This window comes from Protomyctophum parallelum (genome assembly GCF_964188405.1).
Source record: "Protomyctophum parallelum genome assembly, chromosome: 2".
NCBI lineage: Eukaryota > Metazoa > Chordata > Actinopteri > Myctophiformes > Myctophidae > Protomyctophum > Protomyctophum parallelum.
In genome coordinates, this window is record NC_139699.1 from 47,599,805 (window position 1) to 47,622,045 (window position 22,241).

The 22,241-nt window shown below is 42.9% G+C and overlaps 1 protein-coding gene across 1 annotated transcript in view; it reads right to left on the minus strand.

Moving 5' to 3' along the window:
- Positions 1-22,241, minus strand: part of LOC310878927 (protein kinase C-binding protein NELL1-like) — a gene marked incomplete at both ends in the record, with an annotated part of 351,954 nt that overhangs the window by 57,939 nt on the left and 271,774 nt on the right. The window contains one exon of the mRNA XM_083793343.1: positions 13,631-13,726. Coding sequence (XP_083649469.1) covers positions 13,631-13,726 — 96 coding nt within the window. The remainder of the gene's footprint in view (positions 1-13,630; positions 13,727-22,241) is intronic.

The window sequence follows — 22,241 nt, forward strand, 5'->3', positions numbered from 1 at the left end:
GACAACTTGACAAGCACTGTAACTTGTAAGTGCAAACTTTCTAAATTAGCAGCACCTTTTTTTAAATGCATAACCAAAGTTTATCCCATTATTACATGTCACGATGACAACATAATATACTAAAAGCTACAGTATACATTCATTATGACACCTAGAAACAATTAAAAGGCGGCCCTTTTGCTCAGAGTCTGACATCATTGCCAAAAACGATAATAATGTACGTTAGCTACAGGCTAACAAACCCTCCTGTTTCTGTAGCCTCTGAACTTTTATCCACCAGAGCCTTCAATGAATTTGACCAGGTGTGTCCATTTAAAACTAATCAAAATGCCATGACACCATTTTATCCTATAAACTTACTGCACTATGAACATTTGAGGTCATTATACAACATCTGAAAACCTCCTCCTACTGCCTTGACATTCGGCCAACCGCCTTTTAACCCATTTAGACCAGAGGATGATTCTACAAATGCCTTCTAAATCCTGACAGTTTTCTGAAAAACCCATGTTTCTATGTCAGTCATTCTCATTTTCATGTCAAGGAGCCCCAGAATGATCTGCATTTGGATGCCAACCCCCGTCTGATAATATGTAGCCTGAATAATATCAGACCTGAATTTCACCAGCCACCTTAACCCATTTAGGCCTGACGTCGAAAGAAGCAAAGATTTGAGTTAAAATGTTCATTCTGTAATAATATGTATTCAAAGATTTGAGGCACATTTTCACAATTTTTCAATATAGCCTAGTAGCCAAAAAGTGAACCCGAACATGTTGAGCAGGCCTACCAACTCTCACGCAATCAGCGTGAGACTCACGCATGAGACGTCTTTCACACGCACTCACGCCACACCCACCATTTCTCACGCACGCACAATACGCACGCCGAGGGGGGCATATAATGTGCCAAAAAAAGCCAAGCCGGCTCTCATAACAACAATTTCTCCGCGCGGCGCGCGCCCATGTGTGCGTCCTCACAAATGGCAGAGTAGCCGTTCTGCATGAGATTATGCAGTAGTGTAGTAGGGTAACCTCCAACTCGTCAGCAGGGTCCCTGACTGTGACGCATGGAAATGAGCCATGCAGAGTTTAACATCGCTTCGAAATATTGTGTGTGTGTGTGTGTGTGTGTGTGTGTGTGTGTGTGTGTGTGTGTGTGTGTGTGTGTGTCCCGCATCGCGACTCGTTAGTTCTGTTCAGAGAGAGAGACCACGACTGACTGACTGAGAATGTTCCACTGAGGTGGGTGATTAATTTGTGATGTAGTCTGTTTTATCACATCAGAATACGTTTTTATGTAAACCAATATGGATATTTAATAGAAGACATAGGCACACATGGAGAAGGTGCACCATATGACCAATAGGAGACTGACCATCTCTTCACCTAGTGCAACTCTTTCACTAATTTTGTTAAATGCTATTATTCAAAATGTGGGTTATTATTCAGCATCATATGCAGATATCATTTTCTTTTGCAGTTTAAACAAAAACAATATATCCACAAATATGTTGATGTGGCATATACAAATATATGTTCATATAGGCCTATTTTAGGATTTTCGAAGCTATGTGTGTGGCTGGCTGGCTGGGTCTGAGCATGAAAACAGCACACCTGCCCGCCCCCCCCCCCCGGGCGCGTGTGTTCAGGGGGGTCTGGATGTTCTGGGGAGACCCCCGAGGACCCCCACAGAGTTGCATCACTCACTTTTTTTTCTAGGGTTTGATTTCGGTATTCCTCTAAATCAATGTTAAAAAAGGCCAAATCAACATTAAAAAAGGCCACTTTTTTTGCGTCGAGCTTATTAAAACACTAAAGTCTCACTCTTGGCTTTTTCTGAAAGTTGGCAGCCCTGATGTTGAGTACACCAAGGTTTTATGTTAGAAATGTTTAGTATGGGTCCCCAGCATGTAGAAACTGCCGAATGCTAACTTGCATTATGTTGAGCAATTTTCATAATTGGCATAATATGTGACCATACCATTTACAACCTATAGAAGGCAAAATATTCAAAATGTCATTATGCTTTATCTAGCATGTGATGTGTCAAACTAGGGGGTTTTCATGATGCTGAATCCATTCCAAGTTTAGCATAAAAACACTTGTTGGGCTTAAAACGGCCATGCCCACTGACATCAATTTGTGATGACGGCATTAGCCATTTTTAGCCCAATGAGTGTTTTTTTTTTCCAAACTAATGCTTGGAATGGATTCAGCATCATGAAAACCCCCTAGTTTGACATGTCACATGCTACATAACGCATGATGAAATTTTGAATATTTTGCCTTCTATATAATTATAGGTTGTAATTGGTATGGTCACATATTATGCCAATTATGAAAATTGCTCAACATATGCATGTTAGCATTTGGCAGTTTCTACATGCTGGGGACCCATACTAAACATTTCTAACATAAAACCTTGGTGTACTCAACATGTCCGGGTTCACAATGGGGCTCTATGGGCTGGCTACTAGACTAATAGCTAAAGTATAACATAATGCTTTAAAACACCAAAAGGGGTTCCCGCCCAAAAATCCCCATTCATTCATCTTCAGTAACGTTGACTACTGTAATAGTGTCTTCACATCTCTCCCCAAAAACAATCAGACTTACTAATGCCAATAAAGTGGATTATATCACCCCAGTTCTTAGATATTTACACTGGATCCATCTATGTCTGTCACAATCTGCCAGTGTCTGTCTATGTCTATGTGTTGTTTTATTCTTTATTTATCCAGGGAAGTAGCTGAGCACAGGTGCTGTGGGAGCTGACCAGTACAACCACAGTCTTATACTGTTGGCCACTAAGCAGCTCCAGGGGGAGCAGTTGGGGGTTCAGTGCCTTGCTCAAGGGCACTTCAGTGGTGTTGGGTAACCCTTAGGCCACCACGCACACCTGGTTCCAGTTCCCTAATCTCCCTCACCTGCCTGGCATCAGCTAATCATCCTCCAGTCTATCAATGTATCTTCTCCCCGCGCCGATGCCAGATCGTTTCACAACCTCCGTGCGTGGTAACGCTTCTAGTCAACCTCTCTAGGACTTTGGCTTTGTTGTATTAAATTCTGCTTTTGGGTCTGCCAGTCTTTACAAATCGTGACAATGTCAAGTAAAAAATGCTTTAATGGAAACTCACATTATATCACAGGAGAAGGCGGTATTCATTCACTAATTAATGTCAACTAAATCATGAAAGATACAAGTGCAAGATTCCAGATATAAACCATTGCATTTACATACAACTTGTGTACATGGAAGCAAATGCTAAGGAGGAGGAATGTTTCGCGGATACAATATAATAAGATGTGCAATCAATCTACTGCGGTTTCCTATAGCAACCAAACACACCAATTAGGTAATATAATTAGATGTTGGCAGAACTCATTATTGAAAAACAGATAACAAGGTGCGTTAACTGCAGTAGGGTGCAATACTTTGGCAATAAATAGATTTAGGCTAACAGTATAACACTCAGAGATACAGTAACAGATGCACCACTAAAGCAACGATTTGAGAAAGCCGCAATGAGTTAAAAACGTTCCCTCTGAAAGAAAATGTATGCGAAGATTTGCGACACATTTTCACGATTTTTCAAAAATCTTATTTAGATATTTAGATATCTAAATATCTAAATAAGATCTACAAGCTCTGTGTGAAAAAACCCCAAAAGAGCTTATAGAAAAGCAAAAAACACTTCATTATTATTATTATTACACTTGTATTGCCATTCATATTCACACTGAAAGGCAATTTACATCACAATGAAAAGAAGCTAGATAGATAGTCATTTATTTTTCTAAACTAAACATAACGATATCTCGCTGAGATACTTTTCTTGGGGTAAGGACCTGGAGTAAGCAATCTACCACCGGTTTCCGGCCGAGAACCATGATGTTAAATTTAGAGATGCTGATCCTCATCCCAGAGGTCACAGACGGAAAACCGACCACATCCATCTGTAAAAAGCAATGCTGCAATCATGAACACAACACAAGCGTGATAGGTGACAATGCGCAGCCCTGGAGAAGGCCAAGTCCGACATACCGCGGAGGACATTGATACAGATCTCAGTTTAGATTGTCTGTTGTGTTAACCTATTTAGACCCGAGGACGATTCTACAAAATGTCTTCTAAATCCTGACAGTTTTCTGAAAAAATAACGTTGTTTTGTGATTCTATGTCAGTCATTTTCATGTCAAGGACCGCCAAATATATATGTAATTGGCCACCGACCTCCATCTGAAAATATGTAGTTCCAGGGACCCCCCCCCCCAGAAGCAAAGATTTGAGTTAAAAATATTCGATCTGAAAGAATATATGCAAAGATTTGTGCCGCATTTTCACGATTTTTCAAAAAATAGCAGACCTACAAGCTCGAGCTTGTTGATCTGCTATTTTTCAATAGCTAAAGTATAACATAATGCTTAAAACCCCAAAAGGGGTGTCCCGCCCAGAACGAGCTAACCGATGTTGGATCAGACTGACTCATGTGAAACTAAGGAGAACTAGACTGGTTTTCCTGCTGTTAACAATATTTATAGGCTAGTAAGGATAGGATTCAGCTCAAAGGATGTGCTGTGGATTGGCCTTGGAGCACAGCACCTACTTTTTCTCTTTTTTTAAAACCCTATCCATCTCATAACAACCGACAACTATACGTAGGTCTATTTATTTGGACATAATAAAACCTCATTTCAGGTGCACAGAGTCAATAATGCCACAGCCCAGTAGTTTCATGAAGCCATTTGTCACCCAGTGTGTGTGTTTTGTGTGTGTGTGTGTTTTGTGTGTGAGTGTGTGCGTGTGCGTGTGAGAGTGTGTGTGTGTGTGTGTACATACTGTACATAAAAATCCTGTCCCTTTCATTCTCTGTAGCAGTGATGTGGACAGGTGACCTTCCTTTGGCAACACACACACACACACACACACACACACACACACACACACACACACACACACAATCATGGTTACAACCAGGAGAGGGTCAGACTCTATTCCACATTTTCCTGTTTCCTTCCATTATGATGCAAACGAGAACGCTTAGCATTCTACAGTATATATTCTTATTTTGAGAGAGAGAGAGAGAGAGAGAGAGAGAGAGAGAGAGAGAGTAATCCACCCACTCTTAATAATCCCTTGACTCTGTGAAGAATATTCTTTCTCAAGAGCCTCACATAAATTGCACTCGTCTTACTCATGCTCCCGTGGCACACAGCATGCATGGCCACGGGGAAGCTCTCTGTCTTGGTCTTTGTCTGCAATAAATACAACTCTGATGCATCTACACTTCAGCTCATCTCTGCCTGCGTGTTTGTCCATCCGATCGTCTGAGGCTTTGATGCCGAATACTCTTCGTCCTTTTTGTCTCTATTTTAGTCCAGTTTAGTTAGTGTACTTGAAGTAGAAAATTTACTTCATTAATGGAGCCTGAACAAATTGCCGTTGGGGTGGATCATTCCATTCCAGGTACAAAGAACCGGTGGACCAGTGGACAATTTTGGCAAATTGGCGTTGAGTTGATTTATTTTTCGGCAAACGGCGTTCAATCTACAGCGGGATTCGGCGACCGGAGTTGGACAAAGGCACGGGCGGTGCACTCCGACATGGACGGCGACGAAGCGGGAGGAAGCAACCCTCTACAAGCGCAACGACGGGCGATCACATCTCGGCGGGAAGCGGCGGAGGTCCCATGCGGGGAAGGCGGCGGCAAGCAGCGGCCAGAGGGAGGCATTCTACACGCCTTCACCAGGCGGCGATCACCGAGGGGGGTCCCCGACCAAGCGGCAACCAAGAGCTTTCATCACGGCGTGCGGCGAGAGGACGGCACGGCGCGGTTCGGTTTATCTCATCAGCGGTCGCAAGCAGTGACCACGTTTTCTTCATTCTTCAAACAGAGCAGATCTGCGAGCTCACGATGTTGCGTTTCGATCGGCCTGTAGCTGCACAAGCGTTCATATTTTTCTTTCCAGTCATTATGTGATATTTCATATTCATAATGTCTGGAAGGGGGGAGTGTGAATATGTGTGTTGGATGGGCCACACGGAAGGACAATGGACACACGTGGCGGTGCGGGAAAAAAACATTGCAAGTTTTCTTCATACATGATGCAGTTCTTCAGTTTGACCACGAATGGCTTCAGGTACGTCATACGTCATGTAGAAGGGAGAATTATATTTGAGAAGGATTTAAAATACAGTATGAACAGTTTTCTGTGTCGAATTTGTGGGCTAGAGTATTCAAAGTGAAAATGGTAGTCAGGAATAGGTAGTCTATTAACCTTACTCGGTTATTCTGTAGTATGGGACTAAAAGTAGCTTTTGATGAAAAAGTAGCGTTGATACTATGTATCGCTTCATTTTTTGATAAGTGACTGTTTTAAGGTAGATTGACTTTTTCTCAAATGAATAATAGATATTAAACAAGTTAAGAGACAATGGAAGAGGACATTAAAATAGTTCATTTATAACAGATGGGAGAGATTCAACAGTCCTTATCTGTATTCAAAAAAGTGTGTGTAATGTAAGTTTATTCAACATATAATGTAGGCATGTGTTGATGTATGTTTTGTCGAAGTTTAAATTAGTTAAAAAGTTGATTCAAGAAATAGAGCCTATAGGTAATGTGGAAATGATTAAATATGTTTAGCTCTACTGAAACAATGTATGTGGCTGTGTCAGGCGGACGATAGCGCTCCTATCACTACGCGTCAGTGGTAATTCGTCTTGGTAATTAATAGAGCTAATTATTCTTTTCTCGTATGAAATTTAGTGTGCGAATAATAGTCAACTAAAAAGGCAGTTAGTTGCCACGACGATGCGAGGTTTTGTTGTTAATATCGAGATAACTTAAGCCCTTAAAGGTGAGAGAAGTTAACAGTAGCAGCATATATTTGTCATTTACTCTGGCTGCCTAAAACGGGCCCTGAATAATGAGATCGCAGCGTGCTGTTATCAAAATCAAGCCTTTGAAGGGAATAGTTTCAAAATATAAATGGAATTATTAAGCATGTCTGTAAAAACTTGGGTTTCAAACTGGAAACACAGGGGTAAGACAAAGTTGTGTTGTGTTTAAATGTCAGTTAATTGTGCTAATCATGTTCCATTTTTGCATTGTTTGAAGATTACCTAGTTGTCAGAAAAGTGGTTTAAATTGGAGTAAATAATTAGATAAATTGAGTCATGAAGTAGCCTATTATGAATCAAAGAGGTTTTCCTCAAGACGTGAAGAGAGTATTCGTTATTATGGCTTAGACTCTGGCCTGTTAAGGCAAACCCATGCCTTAGTGGAGCAGAGTCTGTATTTAAAGCAATATAAACGTATATGTTATGACGTCCTAAATGTCAAGAAAGCGGTAATGTTCAACTATCAGGGCTAAATGAGGCTAAAGATAAATCATTTATGACAAGCTGTATATCCTAAATGTAAAGTGCAAATGTCAATTATCGTATATGCATGAATGTGCCTGGAATTATTTTTGGGAACTTTTGGGTGTCACTTTCTGTTGTTTTTTTCCTATGTTTAGTATGTCATGTGATTGGGTCAAGGGGGGTGTAATAGAATTATTGTTCCATATTTTTATGTGACCATCTGGTGATGGTCAAGGGGGGAATGTCGTATATGGACAATAATTTGTATATTATAATCATTCTATATTCAACTACATCTCTGTGCTAAAGTCAATGTTGGAGTCTGTAAGTCTAGCTGAAGCCATCATGCATAGTGAAGTAGCCTGGCTGGGCTGGGTGTGATAGGAATTAGCATTCTATTGTTTAAACCAAGAGGCCAGTTGATTACATCTCAGACGTCACTCTGTATGCATTTCCATGCCACTGCCCACTGTTGATATGTAAAAGTTTAAAACACCTCTGTTTGATGGAACTCTGTATATAATCATCTGAAAATACAATGTTAGGGAGTCTTGAGCAGGCTGACGACCGAGAGGTGGTTAGTCTGTGGTGTGCTCCCGTGGCACACAGCATGCATGGCCACGGGGAAGCTCTCTGTCTTGGTCTTTGTCTGCAATAAATACAACTCTGATGCATCTACACTTCAGCTCATCTCTGCCTGCGTGTTTGTCCATCCGATCGTCTGAGGCTTTGATGCCGAATACTCTTCGTCCTTTTTGTCTCTATTTTAGTCCAGTTTAGTTAGTGTACTTGAAGTAGAAAATTTACTTCATATGCTTTAAGAATAATCGTGAAGGAAAATAAGTAACTACTATACACAACTTTTGTTAGTGTTTGTAGAGTCTACAGGTGCTACTGGAGATGCACTGCAAAATTAAACGCCTGCCACAAAAATAGGTCAAAATAAGTCTGGCCCATATTGGAAGTGGCTTCCTGTCTGTGAAAAGGTGCTGGGAAGTCTTATGGCAAAAACAAATGCAAAACAAAAACCCAGCCGGCTGTGTTAGGTCAGGCGGATTGGCATTATATAGGTTCCGCAATGGGTGAATTGACCATTTCTGGAGGCAAAGACGTGACATGTTTGGTATTTCCTGGGACTCACTGTGCAGTAGTGGTCACCCATGTGGGGAGGAGAGGTGGACCAGGGTGTGTTCACACATATCAGCAGTGCATACCGCAATGTTGGGGTCAACCCCATCTGCCGCCCACCACTAATGACTGCTCCACGGATCTATCTCACGTAGAAGTGTGCTCAGGATGTGCTTCTGAGATCATTATTTGGTGTACTATATATTTGGCAAATATGAATTGGGCTGCATGGGCTTTACAATGATAAATGCCTTCTCATATAGGGCCAGCTTGTCAAACGTACAGTATTCACATCACCTGCTCTTTGCCGTGTGTTTGAGGTGCTGCAGATTTGTGTTGTTTGACAACACCTTACCTCTTACACAAGGACAATATATGCTGTGTCTTCCTGACACTGCTAACAGCTACAGTATTATTGCTCTAGACCAGGGCTTACCTGATATATGGACCAGGGACCACCAGCCTCACTAATCAACCATGGGAACCACTGTTGTGTTGGGAGGCGCTGTGGGGGGGGGGGGGGGGGGAGCTTGAAATTAACCCATTTCGGGTGGAAACCCCTTTTGATGTTTTAACCATTATGTTATATACTTAAGCTATTGAAGAATAGCAGATCTACGAGCTCGTAGGTCTGCGATTTTTAAAAAATCGTGAAAATGTGTCTTTTTAACTAAAATCTTTGCTTCTGGGGGGGGTCCCTGGAACAACATATTTTCAGATGGGGGTCACGGCCAAATACAGATAATGTTGGGGTCCTTGACATGAAAATGTTTGAGAACCACTGACATACTGTAGAAACATAGGGTTTTTCAGAAAACTGTCAGAATTTGTCTAAATTGATTAAATAATGACTCTTCAGGAAGTCATTTAACTTAATTAATTAATTGGAGGTGAATTAAATAAAGCCCTTAACAGTCATTATTTAACTGAGATAGATATGCTAGTCATCCAGAGCTTAAAAAAAAAGATTGAGAACCACTGATCTATTCCTTTCCCATGGCGAGCACGCACACACACACACACACACACACACACACACACACACACACACACACACACACACACACACACACACACACACACACACACACACACACACACACACACACACACACACACACACACACACACACACACACACACACAGATAAATGCAGAATCTGCTCCCAATGGCTTTATATATTCCCTGTTAACCTCTGTGAGCTGTGGTATATAGTTTACTCCTCCTAGCTATCCTAGGAGAAGTCAGTGGGACTGAGAGAATTGTTTATTGCACCGAAGACCTTAACAACAGTACAGGAGGTGAGTGAGAGAGACGGAGAGAGAGAGAGACAGACAGACAGAGGAAGATAGACTCAGAGAGAGACACACAGAGAAGAATGGACAGCTAGATAATGAGAGAGAGACACATGCATCGAGAGGGAGAGAGAGGGAGAGGGGAGAGGGGAGAGGGAGAGAGAGATAGAGACACACACATCGAGAGGGAGAGAGAGAGACACATGCATCGAGAGGGAGAGAGAGGGAGAGAGACACAGAAGAATGGACAGCTAGATAATGAGAGAGAGACATACATCGAGGGGGAGAGAGAGAGAGACGCATGCATTGAGAGGGAGAGAGAGGGAGAGGGGAGAGGGGAGAGGGAGAGAGAGATAGAGACACACACATCGAGAGAGAGAGAGAGAGAGAGAGAGAGAGAGAGAGAGAGAGAGAGACATTCTTGTACAGTAAGTCTATCTCTAGCAGCCCCATGCAGGCTGCAGCCAGAGGACCATCGGGCGGATCCTCATTAGTAGCAGTACAGTAGTTCATACTCTGTTCTCTGAGAGACAAGAGATTGGGTGATTTGGAAAACCCTCCGGTCAGCCCCGGTAACAAGATGTGCACAACTGCACATGCACACGCACTACAGTGGGGGGGGACGGGGGGACGAGGGTGGATGGGGGGACACGCGCAACAGGCCAACAGCACGCACACCAAGGCCTGCTTCCGCCCGATGATGATTGGCGGAAGGCCCCTCTCTATCCTGATTGGATGAAAGCTGGGCCACCTAGAGCCAACAACGAAACCTAAGGTTTTTTTTTTTACCCCAGGGGTTAACTGGGGACAGGGAGGAACTCCTTATATGGTCAGAACACTCCATAGTAGGGAGGATTATCACAACAAAACAAAAAAGTATACATTTAAAAGAACACTAGATTTTGCTGTGCATCCAGAGGGATAGATAAAAAACAGACTCCAAACCCGTCTACGGAACAGAAATAAAACATGAAGGCACTTGGGTAACGCAGGGGTACAGTAAGGTAAAGTATAGTACAGGGGTACAGTAAGGTAAAGTATAGTACAGGGGTACAGTACAGTAAAGTATATAGTTGCAGTGGTTTGCAGTGCATCTGGCTCCTGTCAGTAGGAAATGCTGAAAAGGAGCAGTAGAGCTGATGCACTACATTGTCCCAGCGGGGGTCCTCAGCGGCAGGTGAGAGACAATTGGGTACAACAGCAGTGGCAACACAGAAATGTGTGGGGAGGAAATGATTGAACGAATGGAGCAATGGAGGAAAAAAAAGGCTAAACCAGCTACACACATACATAGCTGTCTATATCTGAGTGGTTGCACTTTATTAGCAAATTATTTCTTTTTTACACTTTTTAGACTGCAAACCAGAAACACAATATTTGATGAAAAGCAGACCTGTGTTAATTTTGACAGCAGATTTTGATTTAGTCTTTTGAATAAAATTGCATTACGTTTTAGTCGTATTTTAGTCATGGGGTCCCTCTACTGTACTGTACTGTCACTGTACTGTACTGTTTTACCGATAGCATTTATTGAAAAATTAGGATCTAATTTACACCAGCATTTTTCCCAGTCAAGCTCTTATTTTGTAAAGCCACATTTCCAGTCTACCGGAAGTAGTATTATCCTAGTAGGTTGAACAGGTCCTGTTCAATATGGGTCTATGCCAGTGCACTGGAGGGCTCCACATCGCCGGCTCTGTGCCATCAAAGAAACGTTGTTTTGACCAAAAATGCCATCTGGGACAAGGAATAGGAGATACAGACGATTGAAAGAAACGGATAGAATGGATTCTGATGGTGCCGATGATCTAAGATGGGCGACGGAGTCTTGTGACAGCAACAGCTAGCTACCCGATGCTAACGTAAGTAGCATTATTGCTTGATCGATCGAATGCACTATAATAGCGCAATTGCCATTAATCAACGGCAATGGCGGTAAGCGTAGTATAAAAAAATAGGCTTGACCTAGATCTACGGCAATGGCGCTGAAATAATTAATATGTATGTGTGTGCTAGGCTGCGCAACAGTGACACTTGGTTGTGAAAACCAACCAAACGCTATTTTCGTGCTCGGACCAGGGACGGACACGGCCAGCCAGCCAGCCAGCCACAGACAAACAAAGCGCCGTAAGGGAGTGGTTGCACCACTTAAAAACGTAAATGCTCCATTACAAATTGACCCACTCACGGCATGCTCTCAACTGGTCGCATCCAGCATATGATCTGTTTTAGCAGTGGAGCAGAAATACTGTATATAAATGTCCTAATACCATAAAAATGTCAATGGTGACTTTGGTATACGTTATAACGATTACTTTGCTGGCGTGTTCTTGCTCATTACATACAAACACACAACTTTGTGTTGTTACCGTACACTAAACCAAGTATGTTTTACACAAATATGTAATATGAATGTGTACCCAGAATGTTACAAAAATATGTACGCCTCTCTGTACGACTGTTCATACATTACATGCACAGTGTCTAGTTTGCTAGGAGATAGAAAACATGTGCACTAATAATTATGTGAAGTGAGGGGCGCTTTTCCAACCCTTGTTATCTTACATCATCGCAATATAACATAATATGACGATTTGCTCAGTGACAGACAAAACATTGTTAAAGTTGAATTCCATGCTAGAAGGCTTTCTTACCTTTATTTGTAGTAGTTACGTCCCCACCAAAGAGGTCCAGGTGTTATTTTGGGCAAAAGTGCATTATTGGCTACTGTATTTCCCATAATATAAGCCCTCAATGGGGATTGGGTTTTTGTGCTAATGCTTATTTCCATCGAAATAAGTAGTAAAGTGTGCCGCTTGGGATACTATTTACATTATGAAGAGAGGATATAGGCTACACTATACAAAACAAGGTTTTTTTTTGAGCGATGGGAATAAGCGAATAAGCACAACACCCATTCAATTCAATTCAATGCAATAATGCGCTTTTGCACAAAATAACACCTGGACTCTTTGGTGGGGACTTAACCACTACCACTACAAGGTAAGAAATCCTTCTAGCATGGAATTCTCCTTTAATGGCATTTAATGTTTGCGTTAGTGACAAAACAAACATTAAACTCTTAATGGCATTTAATGTTTGTGTTGGAGACTAAACAGTCCATTGTCAATGGTGTTTTTAATGTTTGTCTAGGAAAGACAAACATTAAACAAAACCAAACAATTAACCATCATTAGTGCTCTGCTTCTTTTCACACCTGGACCTCGGTGACACACGTACACAGTGTGTTGGGAGGCATTCTGTAAGATGGCCCATATGGGAATATGGAGTGGAGGCTCGCAGGGCATCCTCTGGGAGAACATGCATTACACGCAGGTTATCACCAACTATTAACACCCTCCTGGTGTTAATAGTTGATAGTATAGCCTGTACTAAATGGCTATACAAAAGAGGAGAGGAGAGGAGAGGAGAGGAGAGGAGAGGAGAGGAGAGGAGAGGAGAGGAGAGGAGAGGAGAGGAGAGGAGAGGAGAGGAGAGGAGAGGAGAGGAGAGGAGAGGAGAGGAGAGGAGAGGAGAGGAGAGGAGAGGAGAGGAGAGGAGGATTATGGAACGTGAAAGACAGCGAGTGAGAGCTTGATACAGTAACAGAGGAGAGGATACTGGCACAAGGAAAAAGTGGGAGCTGCTATAGGAGAGAGACGTAAAGAACCTAGGAAGAATGACATTAGTGTATAGTGTGCAAGAGGGAGAGGATGAGAGTCTTATCTGGAATGTCATTTTGATGCTTAATTTTTTTTAATCTTAATTAGCATACGTGACGGATAACTTAGACAGCCAGTGTTGTTGGCGCCATGCGGCGGACTTCCCATCTTACCTGTCTCACAATGGCGCCCGGTGAATCCTGAAGGGCACACACACGTGTTCGGTGAAACACAAGTCCCTCCACTTCTGCACCCCTCCTCACAGAACGCTACAGAGAGAGAGAGAGAGAGAGAGAGAGAGTTTTGATTGATATGTTTATTGACAATGTTTACATGTACAGAAAATACACATAATTATACACCACCATCAAAGCGATGAATGCAAGAAAGCGAAATGGCTTATTTCCATTGCAGTCCGGTAAAAAAAACTAAAAAACAGCAATAAATGAGTGTATGAGCTTGTCTATGTGAGTGTTATATTAAATTAAATCATTATTATTTCCCTTTTTTCTCCGTGTGCGTGCGCACGTGTACGTGTATATGTGTGCACAAGAGACATGCCGCTACATTAAACAGTTTAGCGTCATAATCCGTGTTCCACGCTATTTAATCCATGTTTTTCCCCTGTGTAATACGCTAAACCCGCTATTTGTTTTATGTGTTTAATTCGCCGTTTTGTAATAATTTAAAAGAAATAGCTGATTTGTCGCGGACCTGGTGACGAGTTATGATGACATAACCGGAAATCAACCAACCGTTGGCTTGCAACAAGGGCTTCTGGGAAACTGAGTCCAATGCAAAGTGAACGAGGGTGTAGGGACAATCTTAGCTCGCTTTGCTCTTTGTCTACATGACCCGGATCACGGAAGTGGCTTTTCTGTCGGCGGAGTGTTTTCTAGCGGATGTTCTTGGATCAAAGGAGCAAATACTTCGGCGTATTCTCCAAAGGTAATTAAACAATCCCGGTAGCCTGGGTATTTTGTCATATATTAATATAAAGCCCTCAAAGTGTTAACACATACAGGATATGCAATAGGAAAAGGATATACTTTCATTGTAATAAAGATAAAAGAAATAAAACATTTACAATTAAAAAGACTGGGGCAACTGAAGCAGAAGATAGGATGTTCTATGTTAGGTCCAGAGAAGAGGAGAGTGAGGAGTATCATTCCTTCTGCTTATCTGGGTGTGTTCTGTGTCAAATCAAAGGCTATAGCAGGGTTCTGCAAGGCTGTTGCAATGTGCACAGGGCAAAGGAAATTCTGATTATATAGTCTATATTTAGCATCACCCTGAAAGTGTGCGTGCGTGCGTGCGTGCGTGCGTGCGTCTTCGAGTCTATAACATGATGACCCCATACTGTAGGTGTCTGTGCGTGTTTCTCTTCTCTTCTTCATTTTGGCAAGCAGAGGTACATCACAGGGTCTTGCCTCATGGCTCGGCAAGGCTACTTACTTACTTACTTACATTACAGGGTGGGAAGTATCGCCCTGGCAATGTACAGTACAATGGAAAGACTAAAGGGGACGAGTCCACGTGGGGGAAGAGATGAGGGATGAGAAAAGATTAATGCTAACTAACTCTATCCACAAGACAAAATGTAGAGGCTGTGCACGTTCAGGCAAGGGGTAGAGAAAGTGAGAAGCGAGAGAGAGAGAGAGAGAGAGAGAGAGAGAGAGAGAGAGAGAGAGAGAGAGAGAGAGAGAGAGAATAGTGTGCTTAAAGAAGAGAGGATTAAACCCAAAAGAGGGCAGACATAATTGAACGAGTTCATTAAAGAGAAATTACTTTGAGCATTTCTAAGCTTAATTAATGACAATTTGAAAAGACGGGTCTTAATGGGCTATGGAATCTATTTATAGTCTTATACATATCGCTGTGTGTCTGCGTATTTGCATGTCGCTGTGATTTGTGCAGCCATGATTTGTGTGTGTGTGCATGCATGTTCGCGCACACGTGTGTTAAGTTGTGTGCCTGCGTGTATCTGTGTATGCATATATAAGCCTGCATTGCGTGCATGTGTGCGTGCGTGTGTGCGTCTGCAAATGGAGAGCGATGTCATTTGTCCTTACAATGATCAAGTGGGTGTTGGGGATAATCTTTTCCAAAACCATGGCAGATATACAAACTCAGACATTAGCGCAATAAATAACAGCGAAGAGCTCCATGCCAAAAGCCATTAGAGCTATTACTTTCACTGGTTCCACCCTTGAAGAAGTCCTATCAGGCCCCTCATTAGCAGCCTGATTGCCTCTGTACCAATAAAGCTCACGCTTAAAAATTAATTATACTCGTATTGACTCAATCTCTCTCTGGCTCTAATTATCATTTCACCATCATCAGCATAACACTCTCTCCACCGTATACACTAATACCGTACACACAACACTCTACCGCCTGGCTGTCCAACTAATGGCTTCCACAGATTGGAAGGTGGGGGGCCAGGGGCGTGCGTGCGTGCGTGCATGCGTGCTGAATACAGTACGTGTGTATGGGGAGGCGAGACTGACAGGTTGAAGTGGAACAGGAGTGGAGTGTAACAAGAGCTAGTTAGAGGTATCGTGGGGGTGGGGGGGGGGGGGGGGGTGTTTGTGGAAAGGTGTGTACTATGTAATGTACAGTGTATATACTGTATATGCATTATAGACCTGTTCTGGTGCTGATGCATGCTAGTTTTCCTTGCATGCTTTGATCTGTTCTATACTCCTGTCTTGCACTATATTGCGCAACGCTGTGCAAATTGAGTCAATTGACTATTCACACAGCGGCCATTTTGTTCTCATGTATGCTCAGAATATGTAGACAATAGCGGCTAGTTACTAGCCAGCTATATGTTGTTTTGCAGTATAGTAACAGAGTAACCAGTCAGACCGTGCCATGATTTATAAGCTGTATAGTATAGCCACTTAGAACAGCCAACAGAGAAGGGGCGCTTAGGTGGCAATAGGGAATCTAGAGGTTCAAATCCATTGTGGTGTATCTAACTTGTATTAACCCATTTTCAGTAGTCAGTAGTAGTCTTCAGTCATTTTTCCAAAATAGCAGACCTACAAGCTCGAGCTTTTAGATCTGCTATTTTTCAATATCTAAAGCATAACATAATGCTAACACCAAAAGGCGTTCCCGCCCAAAATGGGTTAAGCGACAATGCGAACACAATGGGTCTGTGTTCAGAGGAGGGAAGTTGGGTGGAGAGTGCAGTCTTTATTGCCACGCTAGCGCCCGCTAAGTGCTGGCTAGGCGCTTGTCGGTGCGAGTGGTGTTGACCATATAGGTTTGGTCATTGTTGTTATTGAATGTTCATATGTATATTGCAACTTTGGTGCAATAACAGTGGCAACACGTGTGGGGAGGCTTATTGGCATAATGAAATGGAAAAGAACAGCCAAGACATGTTTTTGTTTGTGCATGTTTGTCTGTCATCCGGACAGAGGTTAGATATTTTTTTCTAAATAACCTGTAGTGGTTATGGTAACAAACAACACACCAACCCCATGATCTACATTTACCCATCTAAAAAACTAGCCCCTAAACATAACTAGCTTCATACTAAAGCTAGTTATAAAATATGTTATATTGACTGATGTAACATGCCATGTTGTGCAGTGATATATCAAAGTAATGCAACACAATGCATCGTAGAATCAAATGGTTACCTGGTGAATCGTAATCAAATAGAGGGTATGGGCATGCATAAAGTGAATGGCAGATCGAGTGGCAAAGTGAGTGACAAAGTGAGTTTAATGTTGATTAAAGTCATTTAATGCAATCAAATATGACTTTTCTGTTTGGATGTATGGCCTGTCAAGGCCAGAAAGTAGTTTTTTGCCACTCAGTAGGCATTTCCACATAAGTTCCTGGTATGATGATGATTCCACACACATACCCTCTATAGAATTGTGAAGGCAGTGCCAATGCACACCTGTAGTGATTAGGCTGATAAGCTGTATTGTTGTCAATATCCAGGTTATTCCAGTTCATCACATTGACCGTCCATAACATAAACATATTACATTTTCTGAGTAACTAAGTAAGTAAGTAGCCTTGCCGAGCCATCAAGGCCCACAGGGCAGGAGCCTATCTCCTGTTTCTGTAGCGTGAGGCAGCTTGATGTACAAGTACACCCCCTGGACATGACGTTAGTATGTCACAGGGACTTACCCCCAATCCAACCCTTGATGCTGAGTGTCAAGCAGGGAGGCACTGGGTTCCATTTTTAGAGTCTTTGGTATGACCCGGCCGGGGATCGAACCCCGACCTCCCAGTCTCAGGGCGGACACTCTAACCACAAGGCCACTGAGCTGGTTTTCTGAGTAACGAGGCAAAATCGACTCCTAGCCGTGAGGAACATTACCCACCGTGCGCGCACACGCACACGCACACACACGCACACGCACACACACACACACACACACACACACACACACACACACACACACACACACACACACACACACACACACACACACACACACACACACACACACACACACACACACACACACAGCGTCCTCCCGACCTCCAGTTAAACGATCACGCTGCTTAACTGAGCCTGTTGCTGACTCGTGACTTTTGGCGACATGCTTATGCTCACACATTTTGCTGTTTGACTTTCCATTATGGGCCCTAGATTGCTTTTTCCAGTGGACGTGTGAGAATGGAATCATTCTATTCCCAGCCGTGGGTAAACAGCCAGGTTGTGGTTCATGGCTGTTGGGTATTCAAGAATCCTCTCAGAGTTATAGAAGTGAGCATTTGAGCAACGACGTTAAGAGACGGGGTCAGGTGGACCATCCGTTAAAGTGCATTTGAATGAGGGGGAGTGGGAGGGGATTGACGGTGGAATAATCCCAGCATTGCGATGAGTAGAGAATCGCTGCAATGTGCTTCCTATACATTAAAAGATCATTACACTGTTGGTAGCAATCTCATATGTAAATGTTATAATGTTGCAAATGTCATTGAGAATCTGCAGTATTGCCAGGTCTTTCCTTAAGGTGTGAATGTCCAGATAACACGGTTGAAAAAGTATTCAGGACTCTCATTAGTACAATGGGACCATTTTGCGGAATGGCTATTCAAGTGGTAGACTATAAACTATAGACTGCAAACTTGCTGCTCGTGCCATTAATAGAATGTTAAAAAAATGTGTAGGTGAGAAGCAGATAACGCGAGCTGCCTAGGACTCAATGTACCAGAGACAGTCATGATAGAGTCATGATAAATGGGACATTAGGTAAGAGCAGTGGTAACGCTGAACATACAGCCGTGCCCAAGGAAAAGTGCTCATAAAAATACAGAGCACTCTCTATTAGCAAGGCAGTGCACACAGAAATACAGAGGTGGATAATAAGGTAAGCTGGCTATAGAGCGTCGCAGTCCCGCCTCCCGAGAGAGAGAGAGAGAGAGCCGGAAAATAAATTAATAATTTTCCTCAGACAGTTCAGAAAAAGTATTTATTTAAAGACGTTTACGCTGCGGACAAAGCCAACTCTTGTCGTGACAAATCATGACAATAAACACAATGTTTTGGGCCAAACAAAGAATTCGAAAGAAGAAAAAAATGGCAGTAATTATTTGTTTGGTCCAAAATATTGTGTTTGTTGTCATGATTTGTCACGACTCGAGTTGGCTTCGCTTAAAAGGTCAAGAGGGAGTAAATGTCAGTCCATTTATTCATACAAATCCACCAGTCTATTATGCATGGGCATACAAAATACACAGCACTGTCCGCTAGCCACTCAGATTAAGGGGATACCGAACAAGTCTACCTGTTCTCCCCCTCGATAGAGGTGTGATCAACCAGTACGCCAGCAATTAAAGCCCTCTCTATTGTCAGCACATGAGGGCGACACAATATTTCCGCTTGACCAGACACTGCATATGCACGTCTATATTCAACGGTGCTGCCCGCCACGGCGTGGTAAACTGTAGCTCATTGCTCATGTCACGTCTGGGTGATTTTTATCTGTTTTCATCTGCCAGCAGTCAGGAAGGAATGAGCTCATCAGAATAGGGAGGGTGGGGTGGGGTGGGGGGTCCAGATGCCCTTGTCAGGAGGATGTGAGGAGCTTTCTTAACAGAAGGCAGTGGATGAGAGATGATTCTTTACCCACACAGCAAAATGAAATACATTTTCCACTATATATATATAATATATATCCTTTTTCGTATATATTGAAATAAACAGATTATTTCACGTACATCAACATTAGCTGTAGCTGATAGCAACACAAAGATGCAGCCAATTACACTAATTACACAGTGCAACACCTGCAGCACTTAAAGACGCGCATGCGCGCACACACACACACGCACGCGCGCGCGCTCGCGCACACGCACGCACATGCACACGCACACACAGGTACTGTACGTACGTATACGTATGCACGTGTAGGGGCCAAACACAGTCAGCACACTCATCAAATAGAGTAGAACCATCTGGATACCAGCACCCACACATCAAATAGATTAGTATAGGCCTACTGTCTGGATACCAGCACCCACACATCAAATAGATTAGTAGGCCTACTGTCTGAATACCAGCACCCACACATCAAATAGATTAGTAGGCCTACTGTCTGGATACCAGCACCCACACATCAAATAGATTAGTAGGCCTACTGTCTGGATACCAGCACCCACATCCCACACATCAAATAGAGTAGAACCATCTGAATACCAAGCACACACTCATCAGAGTAGGCACCGCTTACTCACACAGAGTGTGATTAGTTTTTTTGTTTTAAGTGTGGGTCTCTCCAAATCGAAGTACATACAAGTGAAGCAGTGAAGGAGCTGACTTTGCAATTGTCTCCAATCTGGTGCAATCGTTCTGATAAGATGAAGTTCGCTGCTGAGCGGCATAGCATATTAGTTGAGTTACCTGTGACCTGCGACAGCAGCCATGCAATCTCTGCCAATCTGGCCTGTAGAGATTAGGCGGGAGTGAGCTAACGGCTAAATGCAGAGAATACAGACCAAGCCTTCTCTTCCTCCCCGAGGCTCGGGGGGGGGGAGAGGGGGGGATGATAGGAGAGAGACGGCCCTGTCAGAAGAAAGAGAGCACACTCTATAATAGGGAATGGCTGGAGTCAAAGGCTTGATAAATTGTGTATATGGTTGCTCTCTCTCTCTCCCTCTCTCTCAGTGTGTGAAAATACTTCTTTAAAGTGAGGACATTATTGCAGGTCCTCACTTTCCAAGAGCTATTTTAGAGTAAGAACATGTACAGTACTGTATATGAATTTCTGTTAACACTCCCATTGCCCCTGGGTTATTTAATCCATTAAATCATAGCTCCCTGCGATTTCCGGTCTCATCGGCAACACAGGGGGGGGCGGGGGGGGACAATTTCAATGACGTCCCGCTGTTACACAACATCAAATGTTGCACAACAGGCGCTCCCAGGCTGTGGAGCGATGCGATCGGTTTTGATATCAATAGCCTCCGTCATGCATTAACTTTTCAGGGCTGGGGGTTTGAGGGTACTGCACGCACGCACACGTACACGCAGCTCGCCCAAAATATACCAGTAAGACACCAAAGGGGCGAGGTCGCGTGAGTGTGTTCAGTGTACAGGGTTTGATCAGGTCAGATCAACATATGGAATGTCAGAACAGGTCAGCTCCATACAGTATATGGAGATCTAAGCGTTGCAACGGGCCTTAAATTTCGGGCCTGTTGAGAACGGCTGCACAAATAACTATGGGGCAGGACCGGACAGGTATCAGTCAAAAGGGAGACATCGAAGAGGAAGGATGGATGGGGAAGGATAAACATATGGAATGTCAGAACAGGTTATGACATATACTAATATTGATGACATCAGGGATCTCCATATATGGGCTGAATTGCGACAGCAGGTCGCATTTACTTTCCTCATTTATGGGGATTTTGAGTGATACACTGACACTGGGAAATGCACGATTCCATAGTTAACTGTGACCTTCGGTTGCAACTAGATTTAAATCCATACAGAGAATATTTAGCCTGGGACAACAACAAAAACACCACTGCAATGTTTATTTGATTTCAATTGCTGTCCACCGAGAAACAATACAATGCCAATGAACAGCTGACAGCTATGCGTTCAATAACAATTATGAACATGACCACAACAGCAATAGTCAGTGTTTAGGAGCAATATTAATATCATAATCATGGGGCCCTGCAGGGCTGATCATTTGTATTAGGCCCTATGCACCAAATAGATACCCTTTATTCATATGCAGAGCATTACCATTCTCTCAAACACATCATTCCAAAGCTCTGACACTGACACAAACTCACCAAACCCATTACACTAGGCCTTAACATTGTCAAATTGGCTAGAAAACACATCAAACAGGCAGAGACAAGCAAGACAACAATCTAAAGAGAGGAGCGGTGAAGGTGTCGGCTGTCATTCTCTCCAAAGCAGTGATGCTGTTCAACATTAACATCGTTGCTGCTATGCGACCTGCACTCGTGGATGTGTGCGCATATACAGTATGTGCGTGCCAGTGTTTCCCATGGCATGATATAACTATATTAATGATATAATACAATATTGTCAATCATCTTTATATCTGTAATTTCTGCGCCCTGTTATTGAGATTCAGTGTATCGTTGCTGTCGGGAGGAAACCTCATAACTCCATTTTTTAAGTGCTTTACGTATGTGTGTAAAAAGTGCTTTGGACAATACCTCTTAACTCCAATGGACCCTCAAAATGTCTGCTAAAGCACCAAACTCCACCACCTCTCCCCCTCCCATGGAAGTAATTGACAATATATAAAGTTA